The sequence below is a fragment of the Vespula vulgaris genome, chromosome 17, assembly GCF_905475345.1.
Source record: "Vespula vulgaris chromosome 17, iyVesVulg1.1, whole genome shotgun sequence".
Taxonomy (NCBI): Eukaryota; Metazoa; Arthropoda; class Insecta; order Hymenoptera; family Vespidae; genus Vespula; species Vespula vulgaris.
In genome coordinates this window covers 3851951-3872580 of record NC_066602.1, presented here as the reverse complement: position 1 = coordinate 3872580, position 20630 = coordinate 3851951, and the positions used below count along the sequence as shown (strand labels likewise).

The 20630-nt window shown below is 26.8% G+C and overlaps 4 protein-coding genes across 7 annotated transcripts; 2 read left to right on the top strand and 2 right to left on the bottom strand.

Annotated features, from left to right (window-relative positions):
* Positions 1-3857: 3857 nt before the first annotated feature.
* Positions 3858-7682, top strand: LOC127070274 (probable ATP-dependent RNA helicase DDX27). 2 transcript variants are annotated; one of them, XM_051008010.1, is made up of 13 exons: positions 3858-4192; positions 4293-4475; positions 4538-4631; positions 4695-4840; positions 4937-5242; positions 5312-5439; positions 5521-5718; positions 5799-5943; positions 6035-6216; positions 6290-6618; positions 6699-6947; positions 7076-7137; positions 7225-7682. In XM_051008010.1, exons 1-13 carry the CDS (start codon positions 4106-4108, stop codon positions 7231-7233), a joined length of 2118 nt encoding a protein of 705 aa, XP_050863967.1. In that variant the 5' UTR covers positions 3858-4105; the 3' UTR covers positions 7234-7682. The 2 variants fall into 2 exon arrangements, with proteins under 2 accessions (XP_050863967.1, XP_050863966.1); XM_051008009.1 differs by having other exon boundaries at positions 7076-7157.
* On the bottom strand, positions 7391-16402 carry LOC127070273 (sister chromatid cohesion protein PDS5 homolog B). 3 transcript variants are annotated; one of them, XM_051008007.1, is made up of 17 exons: positions 16126-16402; positions 15409-15563; positions 15121-15315; positions 14828-15018; positions 14518-14725; positions 13871-14377; positions 13460-13758; positions 12971-13313; positions 12763-12867; positions 12173-12592; positions 11694-12056; positions 11390-11621; positions 11042-11289; positions 10670-10963; positions 10510-10545; positions 10356-10406; positions 7391-10296 (listed from the first exon to the last, which is right to left on the bottom strand). In XM_051008007.1, exons 2-17 carry the CDS (start codon positions 15487-15489, stop codon positions 10240-10242), a joined length of 3630 nt encoding a protein of 1209 aa, XP_050863964.1. In that variant the 5' UTR covers positions 15490-15563; positions 16126-16402; the 3' UTR covers positions 7391-10239. The 3 variants fall into 3 exon arrangements, with proteins under 3 accessions (XP_050863964.1, XP_050863963.1, XP_050863965.1); XM_051008006.1 differs by having other exon boundaries at positions 9829-10296; positions 11375-11621; XM_051008008.1 differs by lacking the exon at positions 10510-10545 and having other exon boundaries at positions 9829-10296; positions 11375-11621.
* Positions 16403-17416: 1014 nt separating this feature from the next.
* LOC127069907 (40S ribosomal protein S20) lies at positions 17417-18310 on the top strand. Its single transcript, XM_051007576.1, has 3 exons — positions 17417-17558; positions 17809-17914; positions 18004-18310. The coding sequence occupies exons 1-3, from the start codon at positions 17556-17558 to the stop codon at positions 18258-18260; spliced, it is 366 nt and encodes a 121-aa protein (XP_050863533.1). The 5' UTR covers positions 17417-17555; the 3' UTR covers positions 18261-18310.
* Positions 18311-18606: 296 nt separating this feature from the next.
* On the bottom strand, positions 18607-20561 carry LOC127069898 (eukaryotic translation initiation factor 2 subunit 1). Its single transcript, XM_051007562.1, has 6 exons — positions 20361-20561; positions 19859-20100; positions 19547-19778; positions 19224-19456; positions 18966-19081; positions 18607-18855 (listed from the first exon to the last, which is right to left on the bottom strand). Exons 2-6 carry the CDS (start codon positions 20094-20096, stop codon positions 18670-18672), a joined length of 1005 nt encoding a protein of 334 aa, XP_050863519.1. The 5' UTR covers positions 20097-20100; positions 20361-20561; the 3' UTR covers positions 18607-18669.
* Between the last annotated feature and the right edge of the window lie 69 nt (positions 20562-20630).

The following is a 20630-nucleotide window of genomic DNA, read 5'->3' as shown; positions in this document are numbered from 1 at the left end:
GTAAGGATATACATTTCTCGTTTCGAATGATCAAAATGAAAATGCACTTATCAAAGTATATAATAAATAAATATTTAAATATTCCAGTCTTATTTTTTTTTAAGAAATAATATTTATTTAATAATAAATGAAGATTATTTCATCCTCTTTCTAATATAATAATGTATTTATATTTAGAGTGCAGATGAATGAAAAAAAAATTTGAATCATTCTAAATTAAAAATGTATAAATCTTGCTAAGCGAGCGATATGACATAAAAATAACAGCCTTGCACTCAGGAGTGCATAAAATATGTCAAGGGTATACAGTTTTATTCCGAAATTATCAACAAGTGAATATAAAATGATAGAATTAATAAGTATATATATGAGAAAGAAGAAGGGAGTATTTTTATTATATGTATGAAAGTTTCATAAGAAATATTAAGAAGGTATAATGAATGATATAAAAATTATTAATAAATGTTTATTCATATTTGAGAGAAATATAATTATTTTACGGAATAAAAATGTATAAGTCTTGGTATATAAATGAAACGAATGAAAAGGCTGTCCCACACTCAGAAGTGTGGGCGATAATAGGGACAGGTTTGCATTCAGGAATGCACCTGGGTACTCAAGCATATAGATTTTTATTTCAAAATAATTTTACAATTTGCATATGATTGTTATAATTTTATAATAAATCAATAATTCTTTCTTTATGTTTTTTATATCTGTTCCCTTTTTATGATGATATATTTATATATATATATATATATATATATATTTTTTATCCAATACCAACACAGTTTTTTTTGCAAGTTGTAAAACGGCTCAATTATTGTAAGAGTCATTTTACGTAACTTGTATGATATATCATCATCATTTTACATAGATTCTAATTCTGATTAAAAATCTATAAGACTTGAGGTAGTTAGGATTGTTAGGATCTATTAAAGCAAGCAGTGGTAATAAATTAAATTCATAGAATAAATTTGTAAGGATAATATACAGGAATACATTAAAATTATTTTGTATGTATATATAATATTTTTGTATTTAATCTTTTTTTTTCAGATTTTATATTTCATTACTATTTCATATACATATACAAAATACATGATTTTAAAATTGTGAAGTTGTATTATATTTTTTATAATTTAATAGATAAGAAAGTGTCATATATAAATGATGTAATGTGTGCATCTAACACTTGATGTAACTGCATACTTCGCGTTAATATAACCGTAATAATATAAGATATATTTAATCCATCGATTAAATATAGATTTGATCTCGTTACGGATATGTTCATGGTAGCATACAAAATTGTGTATGCATTTTGTAATATGACACAAGGTACAGTATACTTTTGCTCTTTTTCTTTTTAACGCGATTTAATTTTTAAATATTGTGAAATATTCACAATTTTTTTCCCTTTTTTCATAACGTGTCTTGATTAATTTACAATATGTATTTGTAATTTATTATGTAATTCTTTCTTTATATATATTTCTATATATTTCTGTGTGTATGTATATATATATATATTTATTTATTTATTTATTTTTATACATTTGTACATATTTCTATACAATCCACAAATAATTTCGTATTTTTGTTTAAATGTAAAACATGTTTTTTAATGCATCGAGAATTCGACATATTTAGGCCAATTGTGCCATATTAATACATTTTTTTTTTTTTTATTCTATTTCAGCATTACAATCTATGGCTAAATATATATATATATCTGTGTTTTTTTATTATATTATCAAAATTATAAAAATGTTTGCCCATAGATTGTAAATACAATTTTGTCTTTCCACACATGCCCTTTTATATAGTTTTTTGTTACAGAAAAGTCTCATCTTCACGTTTCAAGATTAAATATTGCAAAATATCTTGAAGATATATTGAAGAATTGGAATTATAAAAAATAAAAAACAATGGAGGATTCTGCAATTATTTTTTTTTTATTCATTTGAAATATTCAAAAAATTTTTAATCGATTTAATTGATTTCTGTTTCAGAAAATATCATCTACATTGACAAGATTCGATTCCATTCTTCGTTGGTTGTTCTTTTTCTATTTGTGTTCTTTCCATGTGTGCGTGTGTGTATGTAAAATATTGTGTGTGTATGTGAAAATTCCATGTTCACAGGTGTGTAGGTAAAATAATTCTTATTGCAATATGTTTTATTTTCAGAAAGTAATAAAATTACGAAATTCTTATATCCACAGGTTGTTGTTTCATTACATAAAATTTGCATATTAGTTTTAATTATTTCTTTAGTTATAAAATGTTTCTGATGTTTTATGTTCACAGGTTACTGTTGATTTATTACATGAAGTTTGCACGTTTCTTCGACTGCTTCCTTTTTTTTAATTATGAAATGATTTAAATGTTTTACGTTCACAGGTGACTGCTGAGTTATTATATGAAGTCCGCACGTTTTTTCGATTGTTTCCTTTTTTTTAATTACGAAATGATTTAAATGTTTTATGTTCACAGATGACTGCTGATTTATTACATGAAGTTCGCACATTATTTCGATTTCTTCTTGTCTAATTATGAAATGTTTTAGATTATTTAATGTTTTATGTTTATTGTTTACAGGGGATTGATTTATTGTATAATGATCTTATGTATTCTCCTATAGGCTATGTGTATACTAATCAATGTGTTTTATTTTTAGTTTCATCATATTTCCTCGCGTTTATCGGGTAGGTAGGTCGATATCAAACGAATTCATAAACTTTCGTCTAATCTTAATTAATTAGACAAAAATTTTGATTCGTTTCGCGATTGATTTTGTTTTTTCCAAATTATAATAATTATTATTGAATATGTAATGATAATGATTCTATATAATTGATTTTAAAATATTTGGCATTAGTAGTAGAGTCATAGCCCGCGGGTCTCCTATGCAGCAACCTCCAAGTGGTGAGACCTGGAAATCGATATTATTTGCGATATATGATAAATAACGCAAGTACTGTCGAGCTAATGGCTGCATTTAAATTCACTCAAAATTTACTATTAATCCAAGATGATTTTTTTATTTTTCTATATTGTTCATTTCTCTTATCTCGATGGAAAAAAGAATGCATATTGATCTTGATTGTTTCTTGTTTAATTATAAAATATTTTTAATGGTTTACATTTACAGGTGACTATGAAGAGCAGAATGTTGATTTATTATATGAAGTCGCATATTATTTTGATTACTTCTTGTTTAAAACTATTCATCTATCTCAGAATCATTGGCCTCGTGTATTATCAACATCCTCGAGCTTACGAATAATTTTGACAATTACCAAATTAGTTTTTTTTTATATTTCGATGAGTGCACGTCGTACCTCTATCTTTCTAAACTCGAAAACTTAGAAATTAATACTTTCGATAATTTTTCAATTGTTTAAACAATCTTTAATTTATGTGAAATACATAATATTTAAACAATAGTACACTCGTTTAACATTACAAAGATCGTATTGTATTCATTTTTATTACTAAAGTCGAATAATAAATTTTTCACTTTTTTTCTGAAATTCAATTAAATTCATCATTTTATTTTTCATAAGTAATATATATATATATATATATATATATATATATATATAAACTATTCTCGAAAAAAACACAATATTTTAACGTAATTTTTTTTAAAGGAAATAAAACTTTTTCAAAAATTCGAAAAAGTGATGTCCTAGATTAAATTTTCGTCTTTACAATGAGATCCTGTTCATCAAAATCGATTAAGAATTACATTTGTTCTCATTATTGATGTAAACCATTATAAATCCAGAGGTCAGGACAGCCTTAACAGCATTTCCCGCTTGTAGTTCATATTTTGTCCATAGTTGTCGCTGAACACGCTTTGAACTTAAGGTAATGAACGATCTTGAAATTACTAGCCTAATTTATTCTAATCCAATTAAAATTTAATTCCTATTATAAATATTTCATAGGTTTTTTATAAAATTTGAATATTTACTGTACATAAACATATCTATTAGTAATTTTATTTTATATCATATTTTTATATACTTTATATCCACGTGTTTTTATACGTCTCATAACCTCAATTACACTGATTTGTATTTAGTTTATAAAAAATGGTATTCAATTATGATTTAATAAAAACTATAGAAGATGATGAAGAAGTTCCAGATTTTTCAGAAAAATCAGACGAAGAAGATGATGTAAGTTTTTAACGAGTTGTTATTTGTCTTTTATATATATTAAGAATTTAATTCTTTACAATCGAATTTTCTAGTTTAAGTATTTTAATCTTCTAAATAGTTTCAGCCTCGCAAACAAAAAAAGCAAGAGAAAAAAGACTTCGCTATTGACTTTGAATTTGTAAATAACACTTCAGAATACAATCAAGATACTTGGAATGATTTAAACAAATATATTAAAAGAAAAGCAAAGAGTAAATTAGATGACAAGATAAAGAATATTAGAAATCAAAAGGAAAAGGAAGTATGTGGAATGAAAAAGTAAATAAGTTTAAAAATATATTTATATTATTTTTTTTTTTTTAGAATGAAAGTATCAATGATAATGATACCAAGAACAAAACAGAAATCTATGAAGAAGATGATGAATTTTCCTTGTCTGAGGATGAACTTAAAAAGGGTAAATAAAATAAAAATCTTTTTTAAATGAAAAATAAAAAATAATCTTTATATGTTTTGCTAGATGCATTTAAAACTAAGCAGAAAAAAGGCAAAAGAAAAAACGTTACTAAAGAGCAAAATGGAGAAACAATTAATTTTGAAGAATTTACAAATGTTGAATCTTATATGTCTTTTCAACAAATGAATTTATCTAGACCTTTATTAAAGGTATAGAATATATATATATATATATATATATATATATATATATATATTTGTATTTATATATAGAATGAAGATGAAAAAATGATTTCTTTACCATAGGCAATAACAACAATGAATTTTGTTCATCCAACACCTATTCAAGCAGCTACAATACCATTTGCTTTAATGGGACGTGATATATGTGGTTGTGCTGCAACAGGTACTGGGAAAACTGCAGCTTATATGCTACCAACTTTAGAAAGATTATTGTACAGACCATTAAATGGTCCTGCTATTTCACGAGTTCTAGTATTAGTACCAACAAGAGAACTTGGAGTTCAAGTATACCAAGTTACAAAACAATTATCACAATTTACAACAATCGAAGTAGGATTATCTGTAGGTGGATTAGATGTAAAAATTCAAGTAAGTAAATTATATTGTATAATACATACGTGTAACTATACATAGTAAATATAATTTAAATTTAATTAGGAAACTGTATTACGGAAAAATCCAGATATTGTTATTGCAACTCCTGGAAGATTGATTGATCATTTAACAAACACACCAACTTTTTCTTTGGATAGCATAGAAGTACTTATTTTAGATGAAGCAGACAGGTATTTAAAAAAATATTGTTCTAGATTTGAAAGATATTTTCTGTTATTGATTCAATTTAAAATTATATATATTGCTTTTAGAATGTTGGATGAATATTTTGCTGAACAAATGAAACATATTATAAAGCAATGTTCAAGAAACAGACAAACTATTTTGTTCTCAGCCACTATGACAGAGGAAGTTAAAGATCTAGCTGCTATGTCCTTAGAGAAACCAGTAAAGGTATTTGTGGATAGTAATCAAGAAGTTGCATTTAATTTACGGCAAGAATTTATTAGGTAAATAGTTTCATTATTTTATATATATATATATATATATATATATATACACATGTATAAACAACTAATTTACATTATAGAATACGCAAAGAAAGAGAAGGTGATCGTGAAGCAATATTAGCAGCTCTAATTTGTAGGACATTCCATGATCACACTATGGTTTTTGTACAAACTAAAAAACAAGCTCATCGATTGCATATTTTATTAGGATTATTAGGTATAAAGGTAAACATGTTTTAGTACTATGCCGAAAATTATTTGTTATCAAAAAAAATGAAATTTCTGATATAAAAACTTATTTTTGGTATCTAATTAGGTTGGAGAACTTCATGGGAACCTTACACAACCTCAAAGATTAGAAAATTTAAGAAAATTTAAAGAAGAAGAAATAGATATTTTGTTGGCAACTGATGTTGCAGCTAGAGGATTAGATATTAGTGGTGTGAAAACTGTAATTAATTTTGTAATGCCTGTTACCATACAACATTATATCCATAGGTATAACATTTAACAATTGTAGAGACATATTGTATTTCTAATTTATACTAAAAAATAAAATTAAAAATTGTAGAGTTGGAAGGACAGCCAGAGCAGGTCGTGGAGGAGTATCTGTATCATTAGCTGGTGAACAAGAACGTGGTTTAGTGAAAGATATCATCAAACAAGCGAAAAATCCTGTAAAAAACAGAATAATACCTCCAGATATAATAGAAAAATATAATAAAAAATTACAATCTTTAGAGTCTGATATAGAAAGAATACTACAAGAAGAAAAGAATGAAAGGGAGCTTGCCAAAATAGAAAATCAAGCAAACCGTGCTGAAAATTTACTTAAAGGTTCAGACGACAAGAATCATAGAAGTTGGTTCCAAAGTGCTAAAGAAAGGAAATACGAGAAACGTTATTTGAATTTTTCTTTACATTAATAAAAATATAATTATAATAAACAGATTAATTATAATAAAATTCTTATATTTTAGAAAAACTGTCTTTAACAACGAAACAACCGCATAAGAATAAAAATAAAGATCGGAAAGAATTTTCCAACGTAATAGAAGAAAATAAAAAAAATAAAAAAAAAGAACAACCTAAAGAAACAGCCGAAGATAGGGCGAACAAAGAATTAGAGAAGATAGCAGCATATCAAGCAAGAGTAGCTAAACAAAAATCTAAAGCAAAAAAAATTAGAACTGTTGTAGATAAAGGTGGATATAATGTGAATAATAAAGGTATAGAATTTTATTATATATGTGGGTATATATAATAATGAAGGTATAGAGTTTTATTATTAATCAAATTTTTACTCATGAAAATTTGTTCTAATTTGTATTTATATATAAAATAATAACCTTTGTAGGATCCAAAAAACGATCACGATCTTCGTTTGCTGATGATTTAACAGATACTAGCAGTAAAAATGTAAAAAGAATGCGTTACGAGTAAGTAAACTACATATTTAAGATATATAAAAATACAGAAAAACTGAAGTAAGTATTTATATTTTAGAGCAAATAAGAAACAGAATTCTAAGACTTCAACACGAAAATCAAATGTTCTTGGAAAAAAAAGTCAAAAGAAAAAATCCCGGACACGTTAAATTGTAAATATATTTTTCATGATAATATTGTATTGATAAAAGTAAAGAAAATTGCATGTCTATCACTTTTAATTATTTATTTTATTATATAATCATTACAATACTTTAGTTATGTCACAAATTGACAGATGAATAGCACTGATTATTTTAATCGGTTTTTGATCAGTATGTATGGATAATGTATGACCATTTTTTGTAAAAACTGCAGTACTATGCATCATTATATTGAAGATATTACAGCACCTAAGAAAGTAATATTAACTTATATAAGATCTGTGGTTAAAGATGAGCGTACAAATTATTTTGGTGACCAAAAAATTTAATATAGATATGTATCTATTATGAAATAAAATATCTTTAAAAATTATATCTACATCAATTGCAAGACTATAACTTCAAAGAAACTTGTGATGATATATTGTGATATGAAATAGTTATCGATATACATCCACAAGTTTACAATAAAAGCAATACCCTCAAATATATCTGATTAAAAAGCCTAAGTTATAGTTGAAATGTATGGTTTATCAGTAGTGGTGTATAAAATAATGTTTAATATAATTATTGTAATTAATATTACCCTAAAATGCGAATTTATAATTTGCAGAAAAAATGTAACATTAGAACTTTGCTGTACTGTAATCTGTGTGAATTCGAGTATATTAGTATAATAATCTCAATCATCCATCATTACTTACAATAACATGCACACTATATGCAGTTCTACCTGTAATAAATGATCATCACAAGAAGAAAAAGAAACTTCCGGAGATATAGGCCAAATTTAAATTCTTCGAATTTTATTCAAATTCGTACCCAAATCTCTTTTCTGTCTAATGATTAATAAAATCAAATACTTGTTATATATTTACGAATATTAAATAAGAATTAATATTTAGAATAGTCCAGATATAAATAATACATAACACAAAAGAACGCTTCAATACATAGGCAATACACTTATTTGTAAATATAAAAACTAAATTAGTTTTCAATCTCTGGAACATTTATTTTTCTTGATTACACATTAATGATATTTAATGTGTGATAAAAAAGTTTGTATGATAAAAATAGTAGTAGTGATGATAATTACCTGGCACATGCACTTGTATTACAGTGAGCATGTGAAAGGTATATAATCACACTAGAGTTAAATTACGTTTATATATAATTATGCTATAATTTACATATTTATAAACAGGAGTCTATATTATCACTGAGGTATAAACTTGCTAGTGAATTGTTATAAATATAGAAAACCTGAAAATGAAATAGTTTACTTAGCAAAACGTTAATGTCAAGATAAAGAGTAATATACATGACATACTTATTCAAATTCAGTATACTTGATGCGTCAACATGGAGATTTAATTATATTTTATGAGTATGGTTTTTTTTTTTATAGTAAACGTGTATTAAAAAATTGATACCGTTATGAAAAATAGACCGTGAGTAAAAATGTTAAAAGTAATTTTTGAAGTATTCTGCCCTGCAATATCAGAAAATTCATTGACATTAAATTTACAACAGGTACAGAAAAGTTTTGGATACAAACTTGAATTGAATAGAAATGTTCTATTATCATGTATTCATGGAGAGATAATAAGTATTCATTTTTAAGAAAATTATTAAATTATTTTTGTTGTCAATAATCCTTTTTATAATGTATTGTCGTTTTCTTCTATTTATATTGCAATATTTTTATTTTCCATTTTAATAATTTAGAAATATTGTGCACCAAAGAATTTATGAATATTTATTAAAGATCCGCATAAAATAAGTTAGAAAATAAATTTCTGTTGTTTCTATCTTATATGAATAGCTTACTTAACATTTTTCCAATTATATTACTTTAAAAATGAACGAATAAGAGAAATTAAATATATTTCACGTGGCAGTAAATATTTCATTTGAAAAAAAAAAAAAAGAAAAAAAAAAGAAAAAGGTCTCACCAATTTACCTATACAATAAAATTCTGCTTATTAAAGTAACTATAGTGATGATAATAATTACAATAAAAATAAAGAGACATAATGATAAACATAATAAAAGAAACAAACACAACTTTGGATCACAAAGCCAATTCATCCATAAAATATATCATTTACATTAACCCAACAAAGTTGTATTGTTCTCTTCCATCTATAAACTTGTAATTAAATATACATGTGCATATGTATGAAAACTTATAAAGCTCATAAGTTTATAAATGCTTAATGTGTTTACGAATATCTGTCAAATATGATGTCGATTCTTAAAAATCTTCTTTGCACATATTTATTCATTACTTAATATCTTTGAGAATTGTGCAGTATACTTTTGAATGTATAATGTCACACGAACTTTCCATTATTATTTTTATCAATAAACTCTCGAAGTGAACAAAACAACAGTTATCAGGCATCACCCCTCAAGGAAGAAAAAATGTTAACTTAGATACAGTTTTACACGTTTTATAAAAAGTGTCAAAATGAACATAGCCATCTTAAACAATAATTCTAGTTTACGATCGATTCTTTGATAGTTTTTTCTTTTATCGGTCTGTAAAAGAAACAGTATCTAAGACATATATGTATTCCATTCATATGAACAATCAAACACACTTGGTGAGCCACATGTTCAACGAACTAATGAATATTCTTCCCTTTTTAGTCATAGGTTGTAAGTCCAGAGAAGTCTCTGAATCATAAGCCTACGTGTATTAATAATTTGAAGTTAATGTGTCATAATCGTAACACCTTATAATCTAAAAATACGCGAACGACTTAGGTTTATTAATTGTTGTACATAACCAAAATATTCTGTATTCTAATTTGTAAAGTATTTTTAGATTCTTTAATTCTTATAGTATCATCGCGCTTCTTAAGTCTTTTCCCGATCTCCAGTCACCTCCCCCCCCTTGATTACAGAGTTCGATCACTTAATTACTTATTTACTTTATCTGACTCCCTCAATGCCCTTTTTGCAGGTGGCTCTTCAATCTGAAAATAATACATTAACTATGAACATGAAAAAATGGATAATAGAATTATCAATTTACCTCCTCTTCCAAACCAGGTAATTGAATTCTAGTCTCAGATGCTTCAGCAGGCTGTAAAAATATAATGAATGTATGAAATCATAAAGTCGTTTAAAGGTAAATAATTTATAAGAATCATAATATGACCTATTACTTAATCTGTATGTTATTTTACCTGTGCATCAATGCATTCAACTTCTCCAATTTGCAGCTTGAAATCATAGCATGATAGTAGATTTAACGAACACTTTTTACATTTTCATTATTTAAGATACAATACTAACAGATTACAGTCTAACAACGGATTGTCATGTAAAAAATTATTTAATTCTTACCCTTGCATCTGTCTCATTGGGACCAATGCCAACTTCTTTTTGTTGTTTAGATTTAGCTCTACGCTGCGGTCTTTCGCTTACTGTGTGTACATTATGTAATGAACCTTTTCCCTTAGTACTGGTCATGTTTATTTGCATTTCTGCTGGTAGATAATTTTTTGTATTAGCTAATTCATCCGTTCGTTTAAAGTACATCGTAGGTATGCGTGTTTCACTTGGAAATTCTTTCATATCAAAATTAGTTGTTTTAGTGTATATCACGTTCATAGCTAAATCACATACTGCCCACAATTTCTATATGCAATGAAACAGTTAAATTAATAAAATCGGTAAATAGAGAAGAAGAAATGATGAATTTAATCAGATTATTACATAATTCATATTGTTGTCTTCTGGTTTCAATGCATCTTTATGACTTTTCATACGCTCTATAAGGTTTTTATAAAACCCATAACAATAATATTCATTCTTTGTAATGAGTGGCTCAAGTATAAACCATAGACATTGTTGTATGACTTTTAACTGACTAACTATTAGGTGACTTGTAAATTCAGGATCATGTGCTAGAATGGGAACTGCAAAAACTAGCATATAATCGGGCAAAATGTGTGGTAGTTGACCTAGAAACACAAATATCAATTTATTTTTCATTGAATTTCTTGAGATTTTATCAAAACTACTAATTCATGTAAGACATTAGCTTACTATTTAGTTTCTTACCCATGGCCCGTTCTACAGTACCCAACGACAACGTTTTAACGTAATCCCTTCTTTTGTTTATATCAGTTTGCATATATGTTTTCAATAAACATTTCAATCTTTTATCTTGCTCTTTGCCTGCCAAAGCATAATATCCCATAAAGTCTAATGGTAAACATTTGTTTGGTATTCCTCTACCAAGTCCTTTATGTAATTTACTACCAAAGGCTTCCCTAACTTGAGGAACTTCATCCTAGAAACAAAACACAATTTCGTACAAACATTTGTAATGAAATATCAGATTCATGTAAAACAATGTACATACCACCATAAGTTGAGAAAGATTATAAAATTGTTCTGCTGTGAATTGATCGCCAACCCCTTTCTGTTCACAAATTTTTAACATTGAACAACCAGCCTGTAAACGTAACCAACTCATCTCAGCTTTACTTAAACGTCCTTGTTGTAAAAGATCACCCTTATTTACAACAAATGCATTCAACATCCTAAACGTTTTCTGTGCAGATAAAACGTCAGTTTTCAAACCCAACAACCAACGTGCCATGCACTTCAAACCTTCTAATCGGCAACGTGTTTCTTCAGGAAGCTGATCTTCACGGCACCACTCGCCTTCAATAGTATCAGCTGTTTGTTCACTACTTTCTTTTACAAGCAGTTCTTTAACAATCTATAAAATCATATATTACATATAAAAATTGACTACATTTTTAAGCTGTTTGATAAATATGATTATATCTGTGTGCATATGTATATATAGATATATGTATATATATATATACATACTTTTCTGGATACCATATTTTTTATTTGTACTTGATATTTATCTGGCAAATTATATGCTATATGACCTAATGTAACTATAGAAGTTCGATAAAATTCTGATGTGGGTGTCAATGTCATTTTAATTCTTTCAATGATTTCTGGAAAAATTTTATCGTGAATATTGGTCATATTAACAAACAAACACCTAACAGCTTGTTTCGCTTGTTTTGGAGTCCCTGTTTCAGCAAAGTTTTTGCAGATTGGTACCATAAGATTCATAATATCAGGTGCTACCTCGCATAAAGGTTTATATTTTCCTAAAAATGTAAAGATTGATAGGACAAGTGGTCCTACCATCTCATCCTCTAATTCTAAAAGATGTACCAATTGCATTAAGATATCATTATGAAGAAAATGTGGGCCAAATACGAAAGACAACATCTGGAAACACAAAATTATCATTAAATCTTCTGACGATAATATTTTAATTCTTGTACTGTTCAAGTACTTTAAATAAAAAATTCAATACATAGATACGTATTATTTCGTATCTATAATCTTATAAACACATAGTCAAAATGGAATAAGATTATATAAAAAGATAAACTTACAACTAGCAGTCTTAAGCCCTTTTCACCAGCGTTATTTGGATTCAAACCAACTTCTTCAATTACATTACCTCCCTTTAAACAATCTAATACATATCCTATTAAAACCTGTGAACATTTTTTGTATTATATTACATTCTAAATAATCTATCAATTTAAAAAAACAAATCCCAAAAATACATTTCTATGAATTATACAATATTCTATTCACCCTGATTGCTTCTTCATCGATCATAACAGAGCTCACTCTTTCCAATAACATCTTTATTGTATTGTAATATAAATTTGTCATTACTGGTTGACCCAATTTTTTCAAAACTAAACTTATTGTATCAGCACACTCTTTGCACGAAACATTAGGCTGAACAATTGTTTCCATGCCTTGTAACAATGCTGAATCTTTTTTCATGTGTCCATTGAATTTTTGTAAAAATTCCTGTACCTTCATGGGATCAGGCAAAAAACGTGAAATTTGATGAATCTTTGTCATTAATTCGTTTGTAGCTTCTGGTCGTTTTATAATTTCTAACCATTCAACAACAGCCCTTCTGACCCTACAATGCACAGATTACTTGACACACATTGACATTACATTCAATTTTATCAATATAATATAATATAATACATACGATATAATAATAAAAATTAAAAAATTAAAAACTATATAAATATATATAATACCGTGTATAATTTTACTCACGCGAGTTGATGTTTTTGCAATTCTACGAAAGCTTTAGATGCATGATCATCGATTGTACCAAGTAAATGATATAACTTTTTCATTCTTTCCTCTGCTGGTAACTGATAGGGAACTAAGCATGTGTTTAATAGTCTTTCTACCAATAATCTGTCCTCCATACTTGCCATATAATAACCATGCAATATTTTGTCTTTTATCCAAGTAACAGCCTTTTTTGTAGCCTGTGGCACGTCTGAGTCATTCAGGTGTTTCTTATATATCATAGCAAGACCTGCCATTGCTTCTTTTCTAATTTTAAACTAATAGCATAAAATATAAGTTGTATTAAAAAAAAGAAAAAAAAATGAAAAATTTCATGTTATATATTTATACACAATTATTAATTGTTTGATATGTAACTTATTCCGATACCTTCTTATCCAAAGTTCTTTCTTTTACAAATTCAAGCAAATCTTCACTATCTGAGACAACTTCAAAATCTCTCCTAGCAGTTGTTACTATAGCCATAACTACTTCATATCTAACACTTTCATCAGCGTCATGTTGTCTTAATTTCAAAGTATCAGTTATATCCTTCCTAAGTTCTGGATGATTTAATAAAAAATGCATTGAATACTGGACACATTTAATACGAATGGAAACACTTATGTCATTAAATCTTCCCAAAAATGCTCTCCATAATTGTGTATGTTGAACAGCTAATTGAGATCCTTTTTCTGAAAACATTCTTGCCAATAGTGCTACTGCACCTAATCTTTCAGTTTCCGATGAAGATTTTAATTTACATTCTAATTGTGGAAGGACGGACAACAAGACGCTTGGACAGATATGATTTAACTCATAAATCAAGTCATAAACTTTTTTACAAATTTGTAAACTTTTTTCTTCTTTTCCCAAGATCAACACATGATTGAAAAACTGTAAACATATAGAATTTGGAATGTTCTCATATCATATTATAGTTGCATGTGCAGTATATTGTGATTTTATTTTATTTTATATTATATATTAGAAAAAATATATTATAGAGAGAAGGAAGAGAGAAATATCACACTTACTGCTTGAATATATGGTTCCAATGTATCACTGCATTTAATTACTAATTCTTTAGCAAGTAAATATGCATTCTTTTTCTGAGTTTTGTTTGGTTCTACAATATTCATAAGTATAATATCTAATAATTCATTACTGACAATATCTGATTCAGTAATAAGTGGACAGAGGACATCCAACATAAAGCTTTTAACTTTTCCAGAATGTTCATCACTAAAAAGGAGATTAGTAATAACAATTACATTTAACATAACTACCAAACAATAGTCAAAGTAATATATTTACATTTTAAAGGAGAAAAAAAATGAAACTTACTTGACTATTCTAAACATAAGAGAGAAAAGTGCACAGAAAATTTCTTGACAGTCTTCAAGTTCAAAACACATATTAAATGACTTGACATATGCTAAATTTTCAAGAAGATAAAAATATCTTTTGAAAGCTGGATCTTTAGGATCTTTTAAACCAGCTAGTTGTTTGATTAAAAATAGAAAGATTGTTTTCACCTAGAAACATGTAATTAAGATAATATTGATATATTTCATTAGATAGTTTAAGAAACATATTATAAAAGTATGTCAATCAATAAATGTACAAAATGTTTGTACCTGATCTGCATCTTTATAAGGTGCTTCAGGAGCATAAACTCTTAGTACGTCTGCAATACAGCATGCAATTAACAATTGAACATCTTTACTTTGATGCATTAAAAAATGTTCTTCTGCTAAATGCAAAGCTAATGGAATATATTGTTGATACATTCCTTCATCTTGACCCATAGCTTGTAACGTATGAGCCAATGTCTATATACCCAATAAAATAATATGTTATTCTCAATATATTTATTAAAACAATTAAAAAGGTATCTGTTAGAAAAACTACTTATAGTGATATACCTTAAGTCTTCTGATCAATTCATCTGGGCCTAGATCTTCAGTAACAGATCTACACCCTTGAGGGTAAACAATTTCTGACATAATGTCTTTCAAGTAATCCAACTACGTATAGAAAACTATTTGTTCTTAAAGTAATCTAGAACACGGTCCAAATTCTGTAATGCAATTATATTTGTAAAGAAAATATAAATATTTAAGTTTTTATATACTTTTTTTTTTATAATCTATCAAATAAATATATTCCTTAATTTTTATGAATAATAATAATTTTTTTCTTAATTATAAATTCAATATGATTTGCATTACCTACTCATTTCGTGATATTAACTTTTATGGAAGCAAACAAAAAAGTATATTAATTTCAAAGCAAAAGAAAACTTAGTTAAATTATTTCAAATAATTAATTATATATTATTGCTTAATAATTTCACACAAACATATATGTGTATATATATATGTATATATATGTATATATGTGTATATATATATATATACATATATATATATATACACAAGCACAGATATTTCGTACATAGTAATATCTGTTTAGTGAATAATTATAAATCTCACATGTTGTAGGTTATGTCTGATCCTATGCACGTATACAACAGACGGCATAAACAATATTATATGTAAAAAAATTATCCGAATGGTAAACTACATAATATTATATATAAAAAAATGATAAATATATTATTATACTAATAATATCTTTACCTCAAGATATGCATAGGCACTAAAAGTCCTATGACACTCAAAATATCAATAAAGCAAATGTAGCTGATGAACACACGGCACAAACTTAATTTTCAGAATGAACTCACAATATCTTTACTACTAAGTACGAACGTATCGCCTTCGACGTAATTTTCTGAATTTTCTGTAAATACTTGGCATCGTAGAATAGTCAAAACGTCAGCGAAAAAGTGGCGAAATCGTTTTCTTAAACGGTTAAGCGTGTCAAAGGACGCGACAGCGCAATCCGAACGTTTGAAGTTAGTTGCATATGGTTACACTTATATGACTCAACGACCGAATCGCTTCTCAACAAGACGGATAGATTATAATGCATGAAAGATGATTGGTTGAATAGATTGAAGAAAATCTAGTGCGCCAATTACAATCCTTGGATACTTTTGTATTTCAAATTCAAGTTAATCGATCTACCATTTTCACCATTTGGTGATATAATACAGATTTGGCGGTTTCGATATTACCAATAATATTACAGGAATTTCGCGCGATAGGTGATTCCATAAAATCATTGGTTAATTCGTATATCAATTTATTACTATCGTAAACTATGATTTACATATAGGTTATAAATATATTATTGTAACATATTACGAACAATTAATGCAATTAAAAATGAAGTATTTTCAATATATATGACTACGTATAAGTATATAAAATAGAATGAAAGCTACAAAAAAGAGAGTATTACCTAACAGATAGTAATATTTAACATCATGATAGATACAAGGAAACAATTTTTATATTTTTTATAACTACCATATTCAACCTAATCCTATTATATTTAAATATGCTAAATAAATACTGTCGTATTAATAAATTGCAATTTCAAACAAAGTATGTAATAAAATATTTTTTAATTTTAAACGTGATAAAATAAATATAAAATTTATTATTATTATTATTATTATTATATTGTAGGTTGGCCAATAAAGTAATATTGAAATTTTTCATTCAGGATAGGCCAAAAGTCTAGATGATTTTAAAAATTAGTTCACTTTTTTTCAAGCCTTTTTTAGGCTTATTTTTTTCAAAATGTAAAATTACAAGTCTAGAAACTTTTTCATCTTTAATATACAATCTTTATTCTCCTTATCTATCGCATCTTGTTTTCTTTAGCTGTTTATCCAATGAACGTTGGAATTTAAGAAATGGCGTAGCCCGCAAATTTACTTTTGTACTAGATGGTAAGTTAAAATGTTTTTATGAATTGGCGATCTATGCGTCATCTATTGACTTTATTACGAAATACGATATTCGTATATAGGCGTTGCTACAACGTTTATCTCTCTTTTCCGACTCGACACGTGCAACGTGTACGTAAACTGGTTCAGCGCTGGTCAGTTTGTAAGGATATAAATTGATCATCTCGACCAGGGAAAAAGTTTTAAACAATGGTAAATTGTCTTTTTATATCAAATTTTTTTTTAATCATATAATATAAACATAATAATTATTTGGTTTATTATAATTGAAAGAGAGAAATATAATTTGAAGGTTATGGTGCAGTATACTGTACAAATGCTTATGATCTTATTTGTTTGTATAAGCTTTATTTGAATCTTATTTTATATTTTATAAGAATATTTTTTACTCGTTCAATTATATTAAAATAAAATATTGTTAAGTTTACTATTTTATTCGTAGGCAAGTACCAAAACGGATAATCCTGAAAAGCCAGGACAAGAAGTTGCTCCTATTCATCGTATTAGGATAACACTTACTTCTCGTAATGTTCGTTCTCTTGAAAAAGGTAGATTTTTTATCTATATATTACATAAATGTATATACACACAATATGAAATGTATATATACAAATAAGTGTTTTTTTGAAAATTTTAGTATGCTTGGAACTGATTAATGGGGCCAAAAAACAAAAGCTGAAGGTCAAAGGACCTGTTCGTATGCCTACTAAAATTTTAAGGATTACAACTCGTAAAACTCCTTGTGGTGAAGGATCCAAAACATGGGATCGCTTCCAAATGCGAATTCATAAGAGAGTTATCGATTTGTACTCTCCATCAGAAATTGTTAAACAGATAACAAGTATTTCTATTGAACCTGGTGTAGAGGTTGAAGTTACAATTGCAAATGATTAAATCGTTTGAATGACACTGTATAAAGTTTTAATAAAAATGTGAAAACTGAACGCATTGATAATTTATGTCAGGGTTTGCCTTTTGGTATTTACTTTCAAAAGGTAGATATTAAATATTTTGATGGAAGTCCGTTTCAATGCAATATATAATTATGAAATTTTATTTATTACTAATCAAAAAAAGAAAAAAAAAGTAAAATAAAAGTATCATTCTATTTTTAATTAGTATCTTTATAGATACTGTAATGATTGCAAAGTAATTAATAATTAAGTATTAAATCTTCAAAAAGTAGTATATAAATCTCTTGTACCCACAAAAGTAAGAGTATTTTCATTTAGAAGGGAAATTTAATAAAAAACGTTATATTTGTCTATTAATTGGATTTATGAATCAGTAAAAAATTATGGATTCAAGCTTCTTCTGCAGATTCATGTCCTGTTTTTTCGTCTTCTGCACCTTCTCCACCACTAAAGTCATCCATACCTTCTGCTTCTTCTTCATCATCATCATCTCCAGCAACTTCTGCATTTTCAAATTCAGCTCGTTCCATTTGTCTTGCCAACTCTGCTTCATCAGTAGCAGTAACAACTTTTGGCTATAAATTAGATTTGAAGTTTTTAGTTTTTATCATTATATTAGAATTTCTTATTGTTAAAAATATCGAGGTATTTTATACAAGTGTAGTATAACAAAACCAGATCTTACAGCCATTTGAATATTAAATACTCCTCCTAAGGATGTTATTTTTTCTTGTATAACTTCAATAGCATCACTTAATGCTTTCAAACCATCTTGTTTCTCTGGTGTTGATGTTGTCATAACTAAACATATTATTAAACATGTATATACATCTAATAGTAATGAAATTCATAATATCCATAATAATAATAATAAAAAAATATAAAAAAAGAGCATAGATTTAATGTGTGTGTGTATAAAATATTCTAGGAAAAATATATATACCATATAAAGGAGGAGCAATTAAGTTAATTTTAATAGGAAGTTCTTCAGTAGAGAGTGCCAATCCAGCTTTTAAAGCACTTTTAACTGCATCAATTCCTTCATAACCATAACAAGCAACTTCTACATCTGCTCTAATCTTAACAGCTTGAGAAGTCAATTTTCTTTTAATGTTATTTAATAATACTTCTTTTGTATGTTCATCAAGCCCACATTCTGCTAAAATAGAGGGATCCCTAAAGTAACAATGTATTCAGAGATATTATTATAACAATCGGTAAAAATTCAATATAAGATTAAATATTTATGATTAATGAGAAACTTACAGTACTGATTGTTTAAAGAAATCATATGCAGAAGCTTTCTGTTTTTTATATTTTTCTTCAAAATGCCATGCTGTTTTCTTATAGAGTTCTTCTAATTGATCATCGTTGTCATAATGTAGCAATTCAGCAACATGTCTTAAGATAGAATTTACAGCTTTAGCTTTAGCATATCTCTCTGTGCATTTTTCTACATCTTCTGCTGATACACGTCGTTTACTCAAATCGATATAACCTATTTAAGATTATACATTTCTTAAATTATAAAAAATATCTCATTTAAAGTATTAATAATACTTTGTTATGTATATATACCTTTTTCTTTGTCCACTCTTATAACAACAACAGGTTCAGTCTTGCCTACCCTAATCAGTTTGTTAATAGATCTGATACGTCTTCTGGACAATTCAGAAAGTAATATCATGCCCTCGATATTATTATACTCTAATAAATGTACATATGCACCCATTTCTGCTATACTTCGTACATTTACCATAACTACATCCTCCACTTCTGGATATTTTTCTTTATAAAATCGACAAGATAACACCATTTTACTAAAAATAAATAAATAACTTATGTCAATTTAAATACATAGTATAATACATACATAACATATTGCATCAGATTAATAAAGTATATTTGTATAGCGCAAAATATTAATCAAAAAGTACTTTTTATATATTATTAAAAAATATATGATCCTTTTCTTTTTATGATTTGTCATAATCATAAAATTTTTATCTTATGATACATAAAAGTCACGTTGAAGAATAAATTTATGTCATGAATAAAAATTATTTACGTTAAAAATTACCTAAATAATTATGTTCTTTTGAAAAGTATGTTTACTTTTACTTTTTATTCAATATAAATACACACGAAATGATTAACATTCACTGAAAAATATTAATCCATGTGCGATATTACTCTCGTTAATCCGAAACTTAGACAGTTTGCTAAAAAGGAGAAAATTAGACTATCCGTCTGCGGCGTGTGTATCCGAATTGAACCACGAACTATATTCCTAAAAAGATCAACAATATTATCAGAAATATATTGTTGCGTTTGAAAATACGATGATTCA

Coding starts and splice junctions, on each gene's coding strand:
- LOC127070274 (XM_051008009.1), top strand. CDS start 4,106: ATGGTATTCAATTATGATTTAATAAAAACTATAGAAGATGATGAAGAA. Junction 5,243..5,311: donor GATTAGATGTAAAAATTCAA/GTAAGTAAATTA, acceptor AAATTTAATTAG/GAAACTGTATTACGGAAAAA. Junction 7,158..7,224: donor GTAAAAAGAATGCGTTACGA/GTAAGTAAACTA, acceptor TTTATATTTTAG/AGCAAATAAGAAACAGAATT.
- LOC127070273 (XM_051008006.1), bottom strand. CDS start 15,489: ATGTCAGAAATTGTTTACCCTCAAGGGTGTAGATCTGTTACTGAAGAT. Junction 12,057..12,172: donor AAAATATGGTATCCAGAAAA/GTATGTATATAT, acceptor ATGATTTTATAG/ATTGTTAAAGAACTGCTTGT. Junction 11,290..11,374: donor CATGGGTAAGAAACTAAATA/GTAAGCTAATGT, acceptor TTGTGTTTCTAG/GTCAACTACCACACATTTTG.
- LOC127069907 (XM_051007576.1), top strand. Junction 17,915..18,003: donor TGTTCGTTCTCTTGAAAAAG/GTAGATTTTTTA, acceptor TGAAAATTTTAG/TATGCTTGGAACTGATTAAT.
- LOC127069898 (XM_051007562.1), bottom strand. CDS start 20,096: ATGGTGTTATCTTGTCGATTTTATAAAGAAAAATATCCAGAAGTGGAG. Junction 19,779..19,858: donor AAGAGTGGACAAAGAAAAAG/GTATATATACAT, acceptor AATCTTAAATAG/GTTATATCGATTTGAGTAAA. Junction 19,457..19,546: donor TTCTTTAAACAATCAGTACT/GTAAGTTTCTCA, acceptor TTGTTACTTTAG/GGATCCCTCTATTTTAGCAG.